Genomic DNA, 16,835 nt, shown 5'->3' on the forward strand with positions numbered 1-16,835 from the left:
TTAGGCAAACACAAGTTGCACTCCCCAACATTTCATTGAAGCATGTGCATGTTTTACAAAGTCCTTCAGCACTTAAATGGGTTCATTCTCTCACATTGCACTCACAAAGCTGCCAGAATCAAACAATCCGATTTTGAACTAATCATGTATTGCTCGTCCAGACAAAAAGTATCTCCAATTTTGTGTCTTGAATCACCTTTTCTTTTATATCAATAAATGTCATGATAAGTGCTTGTTCTGTTGCAGCTGCTGGGATACGAATGAGAACACTGCCCTCTGGTGGGTTATCAAAGGACCAGTCGTGGCCTCTATAATGGTAAGAGCAGGTTTTAATGGTGTGTGGAGTATTCATTTTATGTAGGTTGGGCACCTGCTAACAGTCAGAGGAGGTGAAAATCACCTGATTCATGCGCTTCTGCTTTGGTTTCAGATAAATTTTGTGCTTTTTGTTGGAATAATCATCATCCTGGTGCAGAAGCTTCAGTCTCCTGACATTGGAGGGAACGAGTCCAGCATCTACCTGTGAGTCAAACACTGCGTGTGTGTGTGTATGTGTGTGTGTGTGTGTGTGTGCGGACCTGTGCGTCCCTGTCCCTAAAGACGTTGTCTCTGTTGTGTTGTGTGTTGTCTTTGTGCTGTGTAGCAGCTGTGCTCAGAAATGCTTCAGTGAGCCCACACAGGCTGTGCAGCATTCGTGCAGGATGTCAGAGTTATCCGCCATCACGCTGTAAGTGTGTGTGTGTGTGTGTGTGTGTGTGCGTGTGGTGTGTGTGCGTTTGTGTGTATACAATGTTGTGTGTTGTTATTCATCAATAGGTTATGAATGTCAATCATATCTTAACTTAACCTAATGCAATTTAACTGAAGTAAACTCAACATAACTAAACTTAAATTAGTTTAACTGAACTAAACTAAACATAACATAACTTAACTTAACTGAACTAAACACAACATAACTAAACTTAACTTAGTTTAACTAAACACAACTAAAATGAGCTAAACTGAACTTAACACAACATAACTAAAATTAAATAAACTGAATTAAACAACATAACTAAACTTAACTGAACAAAACACTACATAACTAAACCTTACTCAATTTAACTGAACTAAACACAACGTAACTAAACATATCTAAATTTTACTCGACCCAGCTTAACTTACAGTTACTTAACTTAACTTACAACTCATCTTAACTGAACTCAACTTCACTCAACCAAACTCAAATTATCTTACCTCAAATAAACTCAGCCCACCTTCACTCAACTGCCAATGAAAGTTACGTACGCAACTACGGTTCTATGAATCCCGGGACCAATCCCATGCCGGGGCCCTCTGAATCCTTGGAGGCCGGAGCCTTAAGGCCCCTTTTAGGAAGCGGGTCACCAACCGGTGGGAACCCACCGTGGCCAAGTCCACCAGGTCTGCAAGAAACCATGGCAACAAAGACCTTCAGAGTGGACTGTGAGCAGCCAATATCAAGGAGGGGCTGGAAAAAATCCAGGATAGCAGTCACCGGGTAGTGGACTGGGTCCAACCGCCTGTCTGCACACCAGACAGAGAACCTCTTGAACTTGTTCTCATATTGAGTTTGGGTGGATGGTGCCAATACATTCAGGATGGTGGCTCTTACAGCATCTTTGCAGTCATTCAGCAGTGGGTCGGCCCCTGAAAAGGCCAGGCCCAAGCTGGAGACACCCCAGGTCGGGGTGCCAGATCTGACACCCCAGCTGCGAGAGGAGATCTCACCTGTCGAGGAGGCATCATGGCTAGCAGCAACAGAGCCTGCACAGCAGGAGAAGCCAGGTCCTGCCCGGCTACCGAGGAGCCACCAACAGCAGGCTGTGGCTCTGCTTGGAGACCCAGTGTAGTGTTGGCAGGATCAAGGGCTGAGATAGGAAAGCGTAGAGCAACCCCTGTGGCCAGTCGTGTGCAAGGGCGCCTTGCCCGAGGTGGCTGGAGGTCTCCGTTCAAGAGAACCAGAGGGGGCAGTGGGTTTACTCCTTGAAGGTGAAGAGGTCTGTCTCTGCCTCCCCGAAAAGTTCCCAGAGGTTTTCCACCACCTCGGAGTGAAGCCTCAATTCGCCAGGCGGGGGTCCCCTTCGAGAGTGGAAATCCGTCACCTGGTTCTGTTCCACCGGCAGATGCATTGCTCTCAGGCTGGCCTGCCAGGGAAACGCCCAGCCTACGAGACTTCCCTTCATGAAGGGCATGAAGTGTTCCAGGGCTAGGTGAACCGCCCACAGCTCCAGTACATTTATGTGCCTGATGCTGTCCCGGGCTGACCACAGGGCTTGCACAGTCCACTTCTGCCAGACGGTGCCCCACCCTGCCGGGCAAGCATCCACTGTCACCGTCTCTCTGTGCGACGGAATGGCACCCAGGGCCACCCCCTTTGCCAGAAATGACCTTTCGCCTCACTAGGTTAGAGATTGGGCACACCTCCTGGTAACCTCAACCATCCTGTGTAACTTGGCATCCAGGTGGAGGCTGTTGATCCATATCTGGAAAAGCCAAAGAACCAACCAGCACCCATCCAGCTGCCAAGCTGGTCATCATGGTGACAGCATTCAGGTTGATACCCATCTATGTAACCTGCTTGGAAGGAACCAAACAGCTCTTCTTCATGTTCACCCTAAGCCCCAGGCGGGCCACATGGCTGCCTGTGCGCGAGAGGGCGAACAGAAAAACTGGGAAAAACAGCCAACGACCGGCCTCGTGTAGTCAGCTCCTGCGAACCCGGGGGGGGGGGGGGGGGATGCGGCGGGGACCTGGTACTTCATCCCTAGGCTGCCTTGGAGGCGGGTGTGCCGGGGGGCAAAATATTACAGCTTGCTCTGCTGGCTGTCCATACCGCTGACGGCGACTAGATTTTGATCTCAGGGGTCGCTGTCGAGGAGCGGTCATGGAGGCCCTGGATCTGCCAGGAGCTGCTCTGGGCCTCTGGAGGCCCGCCAGTAGCTGCTGGGTCGCCCCTGTTTGGGCGGAGCGTTCCAGGGCATTGAGGGTGGCTGACCCAAACAGCTACCCCGACTCCACTGGAAAGTAATGGAGAACTCTTTGGCATGCATCAGTCAGGGGTGACTGCGCCAGCCATGCCCCGTTTCCCTGGCCATGAGGGCGAAAGCCTGAAGCGAAGCATAGCTGAAATCTATCACTGTTGCATCCACTGATGCTTGTGATAAAGAAGCGGAGAGGGCCAGCATAAGGTGGGAGAGGGAGCTACCGACCTGCCCCATGCGGACCATCGAAGGCGTACGTTATCCTGCACTGGGGTCGAGGACACCTAGCGTCAGTCCTTAAAGCTGATATCCGGAGTTTCTGAGAAATCTATGTTTATTCATGATTCTTTTGAAATTTGAAAAAATACCTAACTAGTCTTTTACTATGGTCTACTACTGGTTGTCATTCATATACATTAATGTATATAAGTCCTTCCTTCGTCCTATAGACTCCTATACAAATGGAAACGATCGCCGAGTGCACCCAACCAATAGGCTTTGATTTACTCTTTTTGAGACTGTCAATCAAAGTGAATGCGGAACTGTGCACGGAAACAAGGCCAAGCGTCACAACAACAAACAGGTAAATATGATTTTGGCTCTTACCTCACCCATAGAACTATATCAATGCGACCCGATGCAACCTTGTTATCTTCCGCAATGCATGTGCAGAAAAGCAGAGGCGTGGCTTCTGGTAGTTTGACCGAGGCAGTGTCAGGAAGTGAGACTGTTTTGGGCGGTACATTGAGGCAATTCTCAGAAACTCCGGATAGCAGCTTTAAGGACTCATCCGGAGACAATATCAGAGATGCAATAGCCAGCTTTTTATTTGGCCCAACCATAGTTGGTGGAGTCCTGCATAGCCGCTAGGGCCCTGGCATCCGAGTTGGAGTGGGAGAATGCCTTGGTGTCTCTTCAGCAGGTGTGAAGCTCCCTGACATAGTCCTCCGACGGAGGGACTGAAAAGACACTCAGCGCCTGTTGTCGCCTGAAGAAAGCGCTAACGGGAGCAGGGTTTTCCTGTGGGACATCAAGCTGTAGTCGAGCTAGGGCCTCACTGATTATAGACCCCATAGAGGTGTCCTCAGCCCCCCGCAACAGGCACTGCCCTGAGGAACGGGAGAGCGACTCAGAGGCATGCAAGTAGGAGTCCGCCCCAACATCTGAAAACTGCATCGCTAATGCAGCGATGGACACGGCGTCTTCATCAGCCTGGGTCCTCATCAGCCTGGGTCCTCATCGGCCTGGGTCTTTATCTTTGGAGGTGCCGATGCAACGCCTCCTAGCTGGAGAGCCTTCAGAAAATCTGACCCAGCTCAGCCAACAATCGGTCAACCTTGGTTGCCAGCTTATTATCCCTAGGTCTAGGTCACCAAGGCCCCCTTGGCTGGTTGTTTGACAGCTGGGACCTGGCAGGGGAGAAGCGGGTCGTCCAGGGGCGTGTCAGCCCCCTCCGAGGCCTGCTGCACCTCTCTCAGCCTAGTCATGTGTACTGGCATGTAATCACAGCTCATGCATGGATTTGCGGATAACCCTGTCCTCAGATGAACGATGCCCAAACAGGGTGGGCAAAGATCGTGACCGTCCTCCAACTCCAGAGGGGTCAGGCAATCCACACAGGAATGGGACATGGTGACAGTAGCACACTGGGAGCCGGAGCAAGGACACTGTGTAGTGCGGCGACAGCTCGAGCGGGAGCACTGCTGCTGATCGACGGGCTAACCAGGTCTAAGCAGCCTATGTGCAAAAGAAACCCCCAATAAAGCTGCGGGGCACGTCGTTAGCTTGAACATGAGCACTGCTACTAACAATGTGGTAACCACACTGGCTAAACAGAAAACAACAGCCTGAGCTGCGAAAAACTAAATGGGCACTGCTGCTAACTACACGCTACTGTATTGAAAGGAAACGACAGCCAAAACTGCAATAAGAAAACTAACTAAATCCCTGTTAGCTTGAGTGACAACACTGCTGCTAACTAAGGACTAAACCCTGTGTAGCCATCACAATAACAACAGAAAGCGACAGCCGCAGCTGTCAATGACACTGACCGAGGCTGCAAATTGCCTCTTTAGCGAAAACAGTGCTGCTAACTGCGTACAGTAACAACATAAAATGTCAGCCGTAGCTGTGAAAACACTGGCCGGGGCTGCAATCGCCTCGTTAGCTCGAGTGGAGACACTGCTGCTAACTGCAAACAAAACAACATAAAGTGACAGCCGAGCTGTGAAAACACTGACAAGGGCTGCAATCGCCTCATTAGCTCGAGCAAAGGCACTGCGACTAACTGCCGCTAACTTAGCACCGCAGTCAAGGTAACACAAAAAACAAGCCGGTTGTATGATACTGTATTATGGCATCCTATCCAGCCCCTTGGAGGGCGAACACAGGCTCGCAGCTCCAAGCTTTAAGGTCACGGGGCTGCCGACACCACAGCTCATTCCTGAGTTTTTTTCTCTCCACGATCTTCACGTGACTAACATCCAAGTGAACTTGCGTAACAAGATTCAAAGAAAATTATCCACGGGTGACACTGGATTTTTTAGACTCCGGGGGTCACGCAGGCATCACAGGTGACTTTGTTGGTATAGGTGCTTGACCCATGCGTACGTGAGATGTAGATATCCAGTGCTAAAGCACCAACTCTGGCGATCAGTAGGGATGAAATAAAACTGATCTTGACTGAAATGAACTCATTTCAACTTATCTCAACTTGCAACTCATCTTACATTAATTTAACCTCACTCAGATTAACTCAAATTATTTTAACTGGACTTGATGTAACATGTATTTAAACTTGTAAAAATAATACAATTTAGACAGCAATTTAGATTGGTTAGGTCGGGGCTGTTTTTGTAGTCGTGTTCTGGTGGCTTGAGGTAGTATTATATGTCAAGGCTTTCCTTTGCTCTAGGGATTAAAAATTGAGAGAAAACAAACCCCTTTAATGCAAAAACGTGTCTATAAATTCCATCATACTTTGAATGCATCATCCAAGATGCTGCACGTTGTTAAAGTGAGTAAAATTAAGTCATTTCTAGACCTTTGGAATATCATAACCTTAACCTTTATTTTCTTTTTTGTTATAAATGAGTTTTAATCTTAAAAAGGTTTGTTATAGATTCCAACACACCTTCAATAATTCACCAAATAGGGATACAGTACATGTAAAATGTATAACCAGAGCAGTCTTTAAATATAAATGTGATGATACTTACATGTTTTAATAGTTCATTATAAGATATAACTCTTATCAAACTTTTTTGACAGTTTTTTTTTTTTTTATTAAGCGTGTATTGTTTTTGTATTTTCAGCAGGTTTAAAATCTGTCTCCTTTGACATTAATATTTAGTAGATTATTGCTGCATTATGCATGTCCTGGAGCTGATGTCTACTCTAGTTTACACTCTATCAGTTAATGCATGTCGTGTTTGTCTGAAAGTTAGAGTAGGTTTCGTGCACGCTCATGGAAAGTAATGTCATTCCCACTTCGTCCACGTTTCCCTGCTGTGAGTAACTCTGGGTCATTCAAAACAAGTATATTTTATTTATATATAAATGCATTGATTAGGTTTTACCTACTTGTATGTCATGCTTCTGTCAAGCTCAATTTAAAACCCTTTAAGCACCAAAGTTACCATCACACAGAGCGACTGAGAAGCAGAGAGCGGGCTTAGATGAGAGGAGAGTGAACACTCCTAATACTCCTGATGAGTAACTTATTATTACTTTATTTTATTTTATTTGACTTTGTTTAAATGTATTTAATTTTCTGATTTTTTTTCATCCAATACAACATTTTACTGTGAGAATGCTGCAAAGCCTTTGATGGCATGTGTCCTTTTCTCCGTAAATACAGTTTGTCTAGTTTACAGCTTGAGTTTATATCCAAGTTTTCTGGATAAACTCTGGCGTTTAAGGGGTTATTTGATGCTGATATGACTTATCGGCCATGAGTTTTGGATAATTAGAATCCAGGGTAGATTAAAGTTATGGTTTTATTGACTTTAAGGCCCTGAAAAGAAAACAGAGAGAGTACGTGTGTCTCTCTTGTGTGTTCAGGCGTCTGGCACGCTCCACCCTGCTCCTCATCCCCCTCTTTGGTATTCACTACACTGTGTTCGCCTTCTCACCCGAGGACGTCAGCAAGAGGGAGCGACTGGTCTTTGAGCTCGGCCTGGGATCCTTCCAGGTACGCCTTTCAAGCATTCGAAAGATCTGTTCAAAAATGATGTATAAAAAGGAAACCGAGTGAAAGGATGATGAATCATGAACATGGTTCAAATTAATATGCAGATGATCAAAAACTGGCCTTAGTTTTGATGCACTATGTTAACACAGGTTCAGAGTTATTCATTTATAACAATGACAATGCACATTTATAAACATGTATGTAGTACATATAGTAAACTATCAACTATCAGAAGGACATGTTGCATATCCAAAGAAAATGCAAGTGAGCTTTACACTACGGTCACGGTACATAATAAAAACCAACACAATACACAAAGCGATTGCATAAACACGTGAAATGCCAATATAAATACACAAACTAGCAAAAAAAACACACAATGCTACAACAAAACACGTACAAAAAAATACACAAATTGAATCAAAAACACACAAACGATAACAAAAATACACACAATGACAACAAAAATGCACAAAGTGACAACAGGAATTGACTCCAAAATACACAAAACGACAAGAAAAACATAAAATGACTCTAAAAACCCAGTGTATTGTGTCGATGCGTGGTACGGGTGGTATCGGGAAGGGAAGGGGGGTTGGTATGTGGGCTGAAACATCCTTTTTCATCCCTGATACAACTGTCCCAAATGAATGTGTCTTTCCTACTGCAGGAGACATACCTGTAGTGAATGTCCAAAAGTCTCAATTGCTGCCATTAAATGTGAATATTGTTGTAGACTGCTCGAGTTATAGGATAAAAAAAATAAAAAAGAAATAAAAAACTTGTGAGGTGAAGTTCATACACAGAAAGGAATTTTTTTTAAAGAGTGTATTGATAATGGTATGAATTACTTTTATTTTCAGACTGGCAGGAATTTGCAGTCTTTGCTTTTGTGTACGTGCACTTTTCGCATTTTAAATAAAGAGGAAGAAATAGGTTTCATATATTCCTATTGTGACGCTGGAACAGACAGATACGGACTCAATAGCGGGACCTGGAATCAGAGTTTTAATGGAGAAATGACTTTGGTACACAGACGGTCAGTCAACAAAACAGGCAGAGTCAGAAATAATCAGTAGGAAAATGCTGAATCACTAGCCAGGAAAGAACGGAGACAATCTGGCAAACAGAAACTAAAGGAGCTGAACTAAATAGACAGACTAACGACTGATTAGTGGCGGCTGGGAACACAGGGGAAACTGAGGCTGAACGGAGGGTGAAGCAGCCTGGAATGACAAAGAGAATTAGAAACCGAAACAGGAAGAATCAAAATAAAACTGGGAAAAACCAAACCGTAAACATGGATGTGACACTTATGGTGTCGAAAAGGTCATAATCAGAGTAAGTATGAAAGTATTGTGACAGAGTGAAAGTTAAATAAAAGCATTGTTATTTATTTTATTTTTCCTTTCCAAAATATCGAATTGCATCGTTATCGTGAGCTCATCATTGTCATCGTATCATGTCGTGAACTCTCTCTATCGTCACAACTCTATTAAAAAGTTATACAAAAACACAATGAAATCTATATTACCTCATTTTTTTATTTATTTTTTTTTGTAGCAGAATTTTAAACATAAACAAACAGCTAGCACGATACCTATGGGTTAGCTAACCCTAATAATGTAATGTTAAACACCTTAACTTCACTCTGACACTAGATAATCATATCTGATGTGTTCAAATTTAGAATAATATAAATATAATTGGTTAAAATGTATCCTCACAATACATTTTACACTTTTTTTTCCTGACTTGGACATCTTACTGTTTTTTTCATTTTGTCTCAGCTAGAATAAAAGCGTTCCCATCATCCCACCCTAACAAATGAGACATCATTAGAAAGGTCAGGATGTCCTATTTAAAGCTCGTTCTGCATGAATAGATACAATAGCTCAAAGACGTGACAAGATACAGGCCAACAACCAATGTCCTCTACAGCAGACGGAAATGAATAGGCTGTGTCTCAGGAGGATAAGCGTAAGCTAAACCTGTTGTTTCATCAAACTGACTAAATACAAGATACAAAACTCAACCCCAAAGTAACCCACTGACCCCAGACCATGACATGCCTAAAGCTCTCGTCCTTTTTCTAATCAACGTTGGTTTATTCTCCTCCTCAGGGCTTTGTGGTGGCTGTTCTCTACTGTTTCCTAAACGGAGAGGTAGGCATGATCATTTACACATTCTTTATCAGTAGATAAACTAAACACAAGATCAGCATTTCACCATAAACTGTTCCTGTTTAATCGAACATACTCTACATTTCACATTTGAAGGCACATCCCAGTGGTCGACAACCTTCAACATCACAGAAGTCATTCAAGCCCCACCCAAAAAAACGAACAAACTTTATTCATAATAACACACACAGGAGTGATTATTTATTGAATTACTGATAAACGTCATAATTAGATATCATCTATGCTTTGTGCTGCTGCTGAGTATTGCTAGGTGCTGTTTATCAGCCTGATGGTTGAATCTCTTCATGAATCACTGAGGCCTGAAATAACAAATGTAAGTTTCTTACACTACTCATAATTTGCATAAAAAGCGTTTAATGTTGCATTTACTGAAGAATATAAATCCTTTGTGTGCCTTAATTTAATCATATTCACACTGTCCGACATTTTTGTTGTGTAACACGCAGAGCAGGTTGAAGGTTTACTGCTGTATCGGTTAAATAAAAATCCATTTTAGCTAGTGACTTCTGAGCAAAACCTGCTTACACTTAGACTCAGTCGTCAGTTAACATGATTGTGTCCAAACACAAATAATGAACAGAAACCATGGAGTTGACTTCCTGAAACTGAAATAGTTACAGTATATGTGCACGGAATATACCCTCACCCACATGTGTTGGGAGAATATCAGGAATTTTCACCAAATTTGACCATTAAACAGTTGGTGAAATGTGTAGCAAGTGTTTGGAAGTGATTAAACAAAAAAACTTTCAATTATAACGGAAAATCGGTGAGATCTTGCATGATTTATTCAAGCATACCTTTTCGACCTCGGAAGTTGTGAAGAATACAATTCTTGAGAAAGATTTAACTTAATTAATCCCTATTCAGTATTTTTGGCATGGGAGCGATACGTTTGTCAGTAATTAGCCGACATTAAATAAAGAAAAACGAGATAAAAATGAAATAAAAATGGGGGTACTCAAAAATTGAATTTGGAAAAAACTTAAAAAGGGAAAAACGGTGGTCGTACTTTAGTAACCAGACTGTCACTCCCGCATGGACCTGCCAAAGATCCTGTATTCATGTAAGATAATCACTCCTGCTCACTTACATCTTTGACAAGCAGAAAGATAGGATTCTCTCCTCTTTCTGTGCTGAGATTCTCTGTAAATGTGTATCACTAGCTGCATTTCCATTACCCTTGGAAATGTGCAAAATCTAAATAGCGCAATAAAAACTGGTAATGGAAACACCTCAATTTTGAAAACAACACTCAAATATTGCTAAATAGTTTTTACGCTTTCATGAGGAAGAATTTCAGACATTTCAATATTTAATTGTGTCGCAAAAGCGCTATGGAAACACTTTTTTCCGCAAATACACGTCACTGAACGTGACATACATGGTCACATGACATGAGGTACCTGGTCACATGACCACTTCTCTCCGAGAAAACATGATGCGGTACGTGTGGACAGTAGAGGAGACCGGGGCTGCGTCTGAATAGTCCCTCCTATCTCCTTTCCTATCCACTTTTCCATAACCCCGTGGATGACGTCACGGGGTTAAGGAAAGGTGTTAGGAGAGGAGTAAGGAACAGGCCATCATGTTTGTTTTGACAATCAGAAGTACTTCCACTACGTGACGTAATAATCTGCCGGCCGCGAAGGTTAGTGACGTCTGCCGTGGTGAAAAAACTACAAATTTCCCAAAAATGGACTAAAAGCACATTTAGAACCCTTTCCCCTGATATAATCTCAAGAATCACACGGTTTGAAGGTAAATCAAAAGGAAAAGAGGCTACCAGGCTATGAGGAACAAAAGTGAAACTAAAGAATGTCACATTGTGACATTGTTCTGAGCGTCCATCTTTCTACGGCAAAGTCTCGCGGGATGAGATTTCACAGGAGTTACGAGGCTCCAGTCCAAAACAACCTTCAATGGAAACATGTTTAAAGCGCAATTATACTTTGTCGGCATTTAGAAATATCGCTTTTATTTTGCGAAAATCTGTAATGGAAACACAGCTACTGATGTACTGTACCTGATGGTCAGAGGGCCGTAGGTTGTCGACCCCTGGCCGAGTGGCCCCTGCTCCCTGGTTGGGAATCACTGCATTGCTTATAAGCAGATATCCCACATGTGTATCACCTGTGGCACTGACTGTGCATCGTCATGGAGCTGGTACAGCCTAAAGTACATTACAGATGACCTTGTGAAGTTTCTCCCTGAAGGTGCAGTCGGAGATCAAGAGGAAATGGCGCAGCTGGACGGTGAACCGGTACTTTGCTGTGGACCTGAAGCAGCAGCGGCACCCTTCGTTGGCCAGCAGTGGAGTGAACGGCGGCACTCAGCTGTCCATCCTCAGCAAGAGCAGCTCCCAGATAAGGATGTCCAGCCCGTTGGCGGAGAGCGCCAACATCAGCCTGCCGACCTGAGCGTGTGACGAACCCGAGCGTGTTTCAAGATGCCGTCCCACATTGTATATGACCAACCAACCGACCGACCGGAGCAGACCAAAGTAATCCCCTCACACGTCATCGATACCACAGCACAGCCCACAGAAAAAAAAACTCTCAAAGCATTTACAGCAAGTCCCTGGTCACAGATTGGTTTCACTCCAAATCAGACTAAATGCGGTGCCAAAACGGGGAAGGGGGGGGTGGGGGTCACATTTGGCTGTGGATGTAAAATTGTGTGCTTGAAAGTGCTGTCGAGGTTCAGCTGCTGTACAAAAGCTCGTTGTTTTGATGTCTCCTCACAGTTTTCTACACTCAGCCATAAGTACGGAGTATGTCAGACTCAATCTATACCAGAAAACTACTCATGGATCGTGTATATAGTCAAACCACTTTCTTACCTTGTACAGAACACGGTATTTACGTCGAGACCTTTTCAAATGAAAGGAACTGGAGCCCAAATCTGTAGACTTCACGTCACACGACTAAAGATCTTACCTTGTCCGTATGAGTGAAACAACACTTGTATGGTGCAAAATAGAAGTCTTAAAAAGGCTCAAATTTTTAGGCTTAAAAGGGAAGTAATTGTCTTTTTCCAAAGCTTGAGTTTATATCGTCTTTAATTGAAGGGAATCAAACCATCACTCTGCTTTTGAATGCTGATTATTCGCCATGCTCACTGTAGATTAGTAGCCTATGGTGGTGTTTAATTGAACTCTTTATCTTGAATTTGTTTGATTTACTCTCCGTCTCGCTCCAAAAGTGCCTCGGCGGTCAAACCAAGCAGCCACTTTAGATAATGGTGCAGACGTAAAGATTGTAACAAGTGTTTCTGCTTGAGCCTTGTGTGTGAAGTGATTCTTTTAAGGCAACAGTCAGAGCTGATTACTGCTTCGTTAATCTTTTTTTTTTTTTTTTGGTTTGCGGGTTTAAGCCATGCGGAGTAATGAACTCTGACACGACGGCGGTAATTGTTTGCTTCATTGTGATTTAAAGCTTTTGACAATCTTGGTGTTGCTTGTATTATTAAGGTCAACAAAGGGAAATGTGAAACAATACTTCAAGTCACAGGTGATGATGGAAACCTGGCATCACGAACCGGTGTGTATTTAGTTTCCGTGAACCAGTGCCATGTGAAATACTTACCGGTACATGTACAGCATTGATGTATTTCTCTCTGTAATATAGAATTTTGAGACGCGTGAATATATCACATTAACTTTTAGCGTCAAAGTGCCATAGTTTGAATATCGTGTGGTTCAGTAAAGCCTTGAAAAGACATTTGTTATGTTTTAGATCATTTAAAACTCTGAATAGACAAGATATTTGAAGTATTAGGAGGAAAAGAAGCTAAACCAACTCCCATTAATTCTCGCGTATGACGACAGCATTGTAGTATCTCCTTAGCTCAGCATTACAGTAAGACTCTAGTCAATGAGAGGACTCTGAAAACGTGTTTAATTGTGAATGATTGAACCGCATCATTAGAGTATATGTTTTTATAGTAAGTCCACTGTCGTTCAGTGTAGGAAATCAACGTACCACGTCATCTATGATGCTACATTAGCGCCACAATTCTACTCGAGCAAAACAAAAAAGCTATTATTAGGCTGCCTGGATTTATTTTTCTGTATTATTGCCTTTTTTTCAAAATGTTCAATGACTCACATGGATAAATGCATAACTTGTTAATAATAGTTACACCTTTGTAATGCTGTGTAGTGTTGAGCCTGACCTTTGGTGTCTGAGCTGATAAAGAGAAATATAATTTGAGCTTGCAGAAACTTTTGCTAGTGCAGAATTGTGGCACGGAGAGAACACTAAAGCCATCATTGAAGGACTTTAGAGCATAAGTGTACCTGGGTTATGAAGAATGACAATGGTCATATGGACCAAAATTCATATCTCAAATTGTTTTCTCAATATGGTGATATACAATATAAATCACAACATCTTTTTTAAAAAAAAGTCAGACCAGAAAAACAATTGTTGGACAAATTTGCTGATGCAAAATCCCACACAGGCACATTTATTACAAACAGTTGCACAATATGTGCCACTTTTGACTTTTCCTACTGTAAGGGACAGCATGTGTGAGTGAGTTGTGTATTGTGGCTTGTTTAGGGGAAGATCTGGATTAGGATGCACTCAGAAATCCATCTAACTCTGCTTTTCATAATGTTCTGTGAAGTAGCAAAAGCAGCGCCTCAAAAAACAAGTATTTTAATACAAAATAAGCTATATATATATCTCGATATAGGCGGTAATTTTCTATATCACCAAAATAGAACACTCGATATATCTTGAATCTCGATATATTTGTGCAGCACTAGTTTAAAGCATGGCAGCAAGTCTAAAACAAACTAAATGAATGTTTGGGAGTTCCCAGTCTAAATGGAGGGTCATTTGACTTTAAACACAACATTTGTGCTAAAAACACACTTAATGTAACATATTTTTGTTGTTGTTTCTTAATGGGGGCACAGCCAGTTTTAGCTGCAAAGTTGGTTTTGACCCCTTTCTTCAAAACTATGGCCAGTAGCAGTGTAACGGTTAAGGAAGCGGGCTTGTAATGGGAGGGTCACTGGTTGGAATCCAACCTGGGTCATCACTGTGGGATCCCAGATAGCACACATACATCTCGCCAACGTTGGTACAATGAATGAAGTTGCATCGGCGAGACGTATTATGGAGAGCGTTCTCTCATTGGGCAGACGTCACGGAGACATCTGTGTTTGGCCGATGTTTTGGTGGATGGAATAAAGAAGCTCAGCGCGGCCACTCTACATCTTTTATTAACCTTTATTTAGCTCGGATCATTCATATAGTATAAATATCTCCAAATCCATAGTCGAGTATTTACTTCAATCTTATAGGAATATGGCAATATCACAACAAAATAAAAAAAAAAACAATATACTACCACTAAATAGCTTATTATGTGTGGACAAAATAAAGAGAGACACAGTTCATGATCATTAATGTATTTTCAGTAGCATAGTCAAAAGAGCCCCAGCACAAAAACAACTTCATGGAAGTGACATTTTACAGTTCTACAATTTTATAAGTGGTATCACCGATTTGGGGGGAAAAAACACACAAAATGACGCATTAAGAGTAGAATGCCGATGCACGATCTGAGGCCGACATCTGCTTGACGTATGCTCGCTATCTGGGATGTTGAGCAAGTCCCTTAACCCTGACTGCTCGTGTTGTATGTCACTTTGGGTAAAAGCATCTGGTAAATGAAACTGTACGGTAATTGTAAATACCTCAGGTTGTCTTTGTCTGATATTGAAAGTAGTTTAAATATTCTGAAAATGTAAACAAATCTGCTAAACAGAGGGTTAGCTGAGTTTGGCTTTAGATATGAAGACCCGTCTCCTCAGATTATTGCCAAAAGTCAGATTTGAAAAGCTAATACTTGGATCAGCTCTGACAAACATAAAAAAGCCTAAAAGCTGTTCCAGTCTGCCAAATGTTGAAAGGTAAAGTAACCAGCAGGTAGAAGCAACGTCTGATAACTGAGCACAGCCTCTTTCAGCCATCTGACTTTACACATGTAGAAATGGGTGCAATGTGTATATTTATGTTCTGGGTTGAAATTTATTTTTGTGAATTATTAGAGAAGCCCAGAACGAAGTAAGGGAGAAATTAAAACTGTGAAATGTGACGATGTTCTGCGAACGTGCTCTGTAACGCTTTACAAACTGTGAAAACGCTGTATTTTTAAAACATCTACTGTGATTACATTTTATGACCTTCAAAATATTCAGGCTGTGTCGCCTTTTGCTTGATTTTCGTTGCGTTTGTCTAAGTGACGGTTAATGGTTCAGTTGAGGCTCTTTATTTTTAATCTGTTGTCATTCTGCTGCTGAGAGTTGATTCCATAGCTGACTGTGTGGGTAAATGCAAATTATCAAGATATCTCAACACAACTGAAAATAATTATGGGTTTCACAAATGCCAACGTCTCTAAAGGTCAACACCAGCTGACCTTTGTGATTTTTGCTTCAATCTTTTAAACAAAATATTTACTTAATTATAGTGATTAGAAATGGCTCTTCACTTTACTTTACAATGGTCATCATAATCATTCAATCCATTAAGGCCATACTGTGTATATCTTCCACAATCCAAATTATATGTCTGCTGTTATAACAACTCGCGAGCTCAGTGGTTCTCAATGTTTTTCTGTTGCTACCAAATGTTACCCAGAGGGCAACATTTTCAATTAAAAGAGTCAAAAATGTAACCTTTAATGACAAAGGTCAAACTTGTGGTTATTCTTCTTCAAAACTCATTGGAGAACCACTTCTAGCTACAACGCACCAGCCTAGTTTCTTTAATACACTGATTTTATAAACAACTTGACAATTAGGCTACAGCAGGGTGACCATATTTTGATTTCCAAAAAAGAGGACACTTGGGCGGACCTCGATATACTCAAAAAGTACTTCAATCTACATTCTAACGGCAAAATACAATAGTAGATACATAGGTTGTTATTGTCAATAAGGTTTAAAACAGAATTTCTCTTTTTATAACAAAACCTAAAAAAAGTCTTGAGTCAATCACCTTTAATATGCTCTTTAACAATCTGTCCTTAAAAAATATCATATAAACCTTCTTAAAATCTCTCATTGAAACAATGAGAAACATCTCCTCCCAGAAATGAAAACTATAATAAAAAATCAAGGCTTACAGAACAGTAAATAATCATTAAATACACACTTCAATAAAAAACCTTTGCAATTAAATCCTCCAGTATTTGGTCTCGTTTAATCGCTCTCTCTTTTTCTTGGCCTTTGGTCCTCTTTCTCTTTTGCTCGTGTCTGACCATTTCATCATAACAAAGCGGCATCTTTAATGATTCCGTCATGAGCAAAAGTTCTGTAATTAAACATTTTGGCTTTAAAGAGAAACTCCTTAGCTTACAGAAACTGGTAGAATTATTTCGATAAAGCTAATCTTTGCAAAGTTTTGGTCTTTTAAA

The 16,835-nt window shown here is 41.9% G+C and overlaps 1 protein-coding gene across 4 annotated transcripts in view; it reads left to right on the forward strand.

The window, feature by feature from the left end:
- The window catches only part of LOC114479274 (pituitary adenylate cyclase-activating polypeptide type I receptor-like), a 40,017-nt gene extending 26,188 nt beyond the window's left edge, over window positions 1–13,829 (forward strand). Inside the window, exons 10-15 of one of the 4 annotated variants that reach the window (XM_028472866.1) lie at window positions 247–316; window positions 431–522; window positions 644–727; window positions 7,065–7,194; window positions 9,318–9,359; window positions 11,602–13,829. In XM_028472866.1, the coding sequence (XP_028328667.1) occupies window positions 247–316; window positions 431–522; window positions 644–727; window positions 7,065–7,194; window positions 9,318–9,359; window positions 11,602–11,826 (643 nt within the window). In that variant the 3' untranslated portion in view covers window positions 11,827–13,829. The remainder of the gene's footprint in view (window positions 1–246; window positions 317–430; window positions 523–643; window positions 728–7,064; window positions 7,195–9,317; window positions 9,360–11,601) is intronic. The other 3 variants (XM_028472867.1, XM_028472868.1, XM_028472869.1) reach the window with 3 other exon arrangements.
- The last annotated feature ends 3,006 nt before the right edge of the window (window positions 13,830–16,835 follow it).

This window comes from Gouania willdenowi, chromosome 17 (genome assembly GCF_900634775.1).
Source record: "Gouania willdenowi chromosome 17, fGouWil2.1, whole genome shotgun sequence".
Lineage (NCBI taxonomy): Eukaryota > Metazoa > Chordata > Actinopteri > Blenniiformes > Gobiesocidae > Gouania > Gouania willdenowi.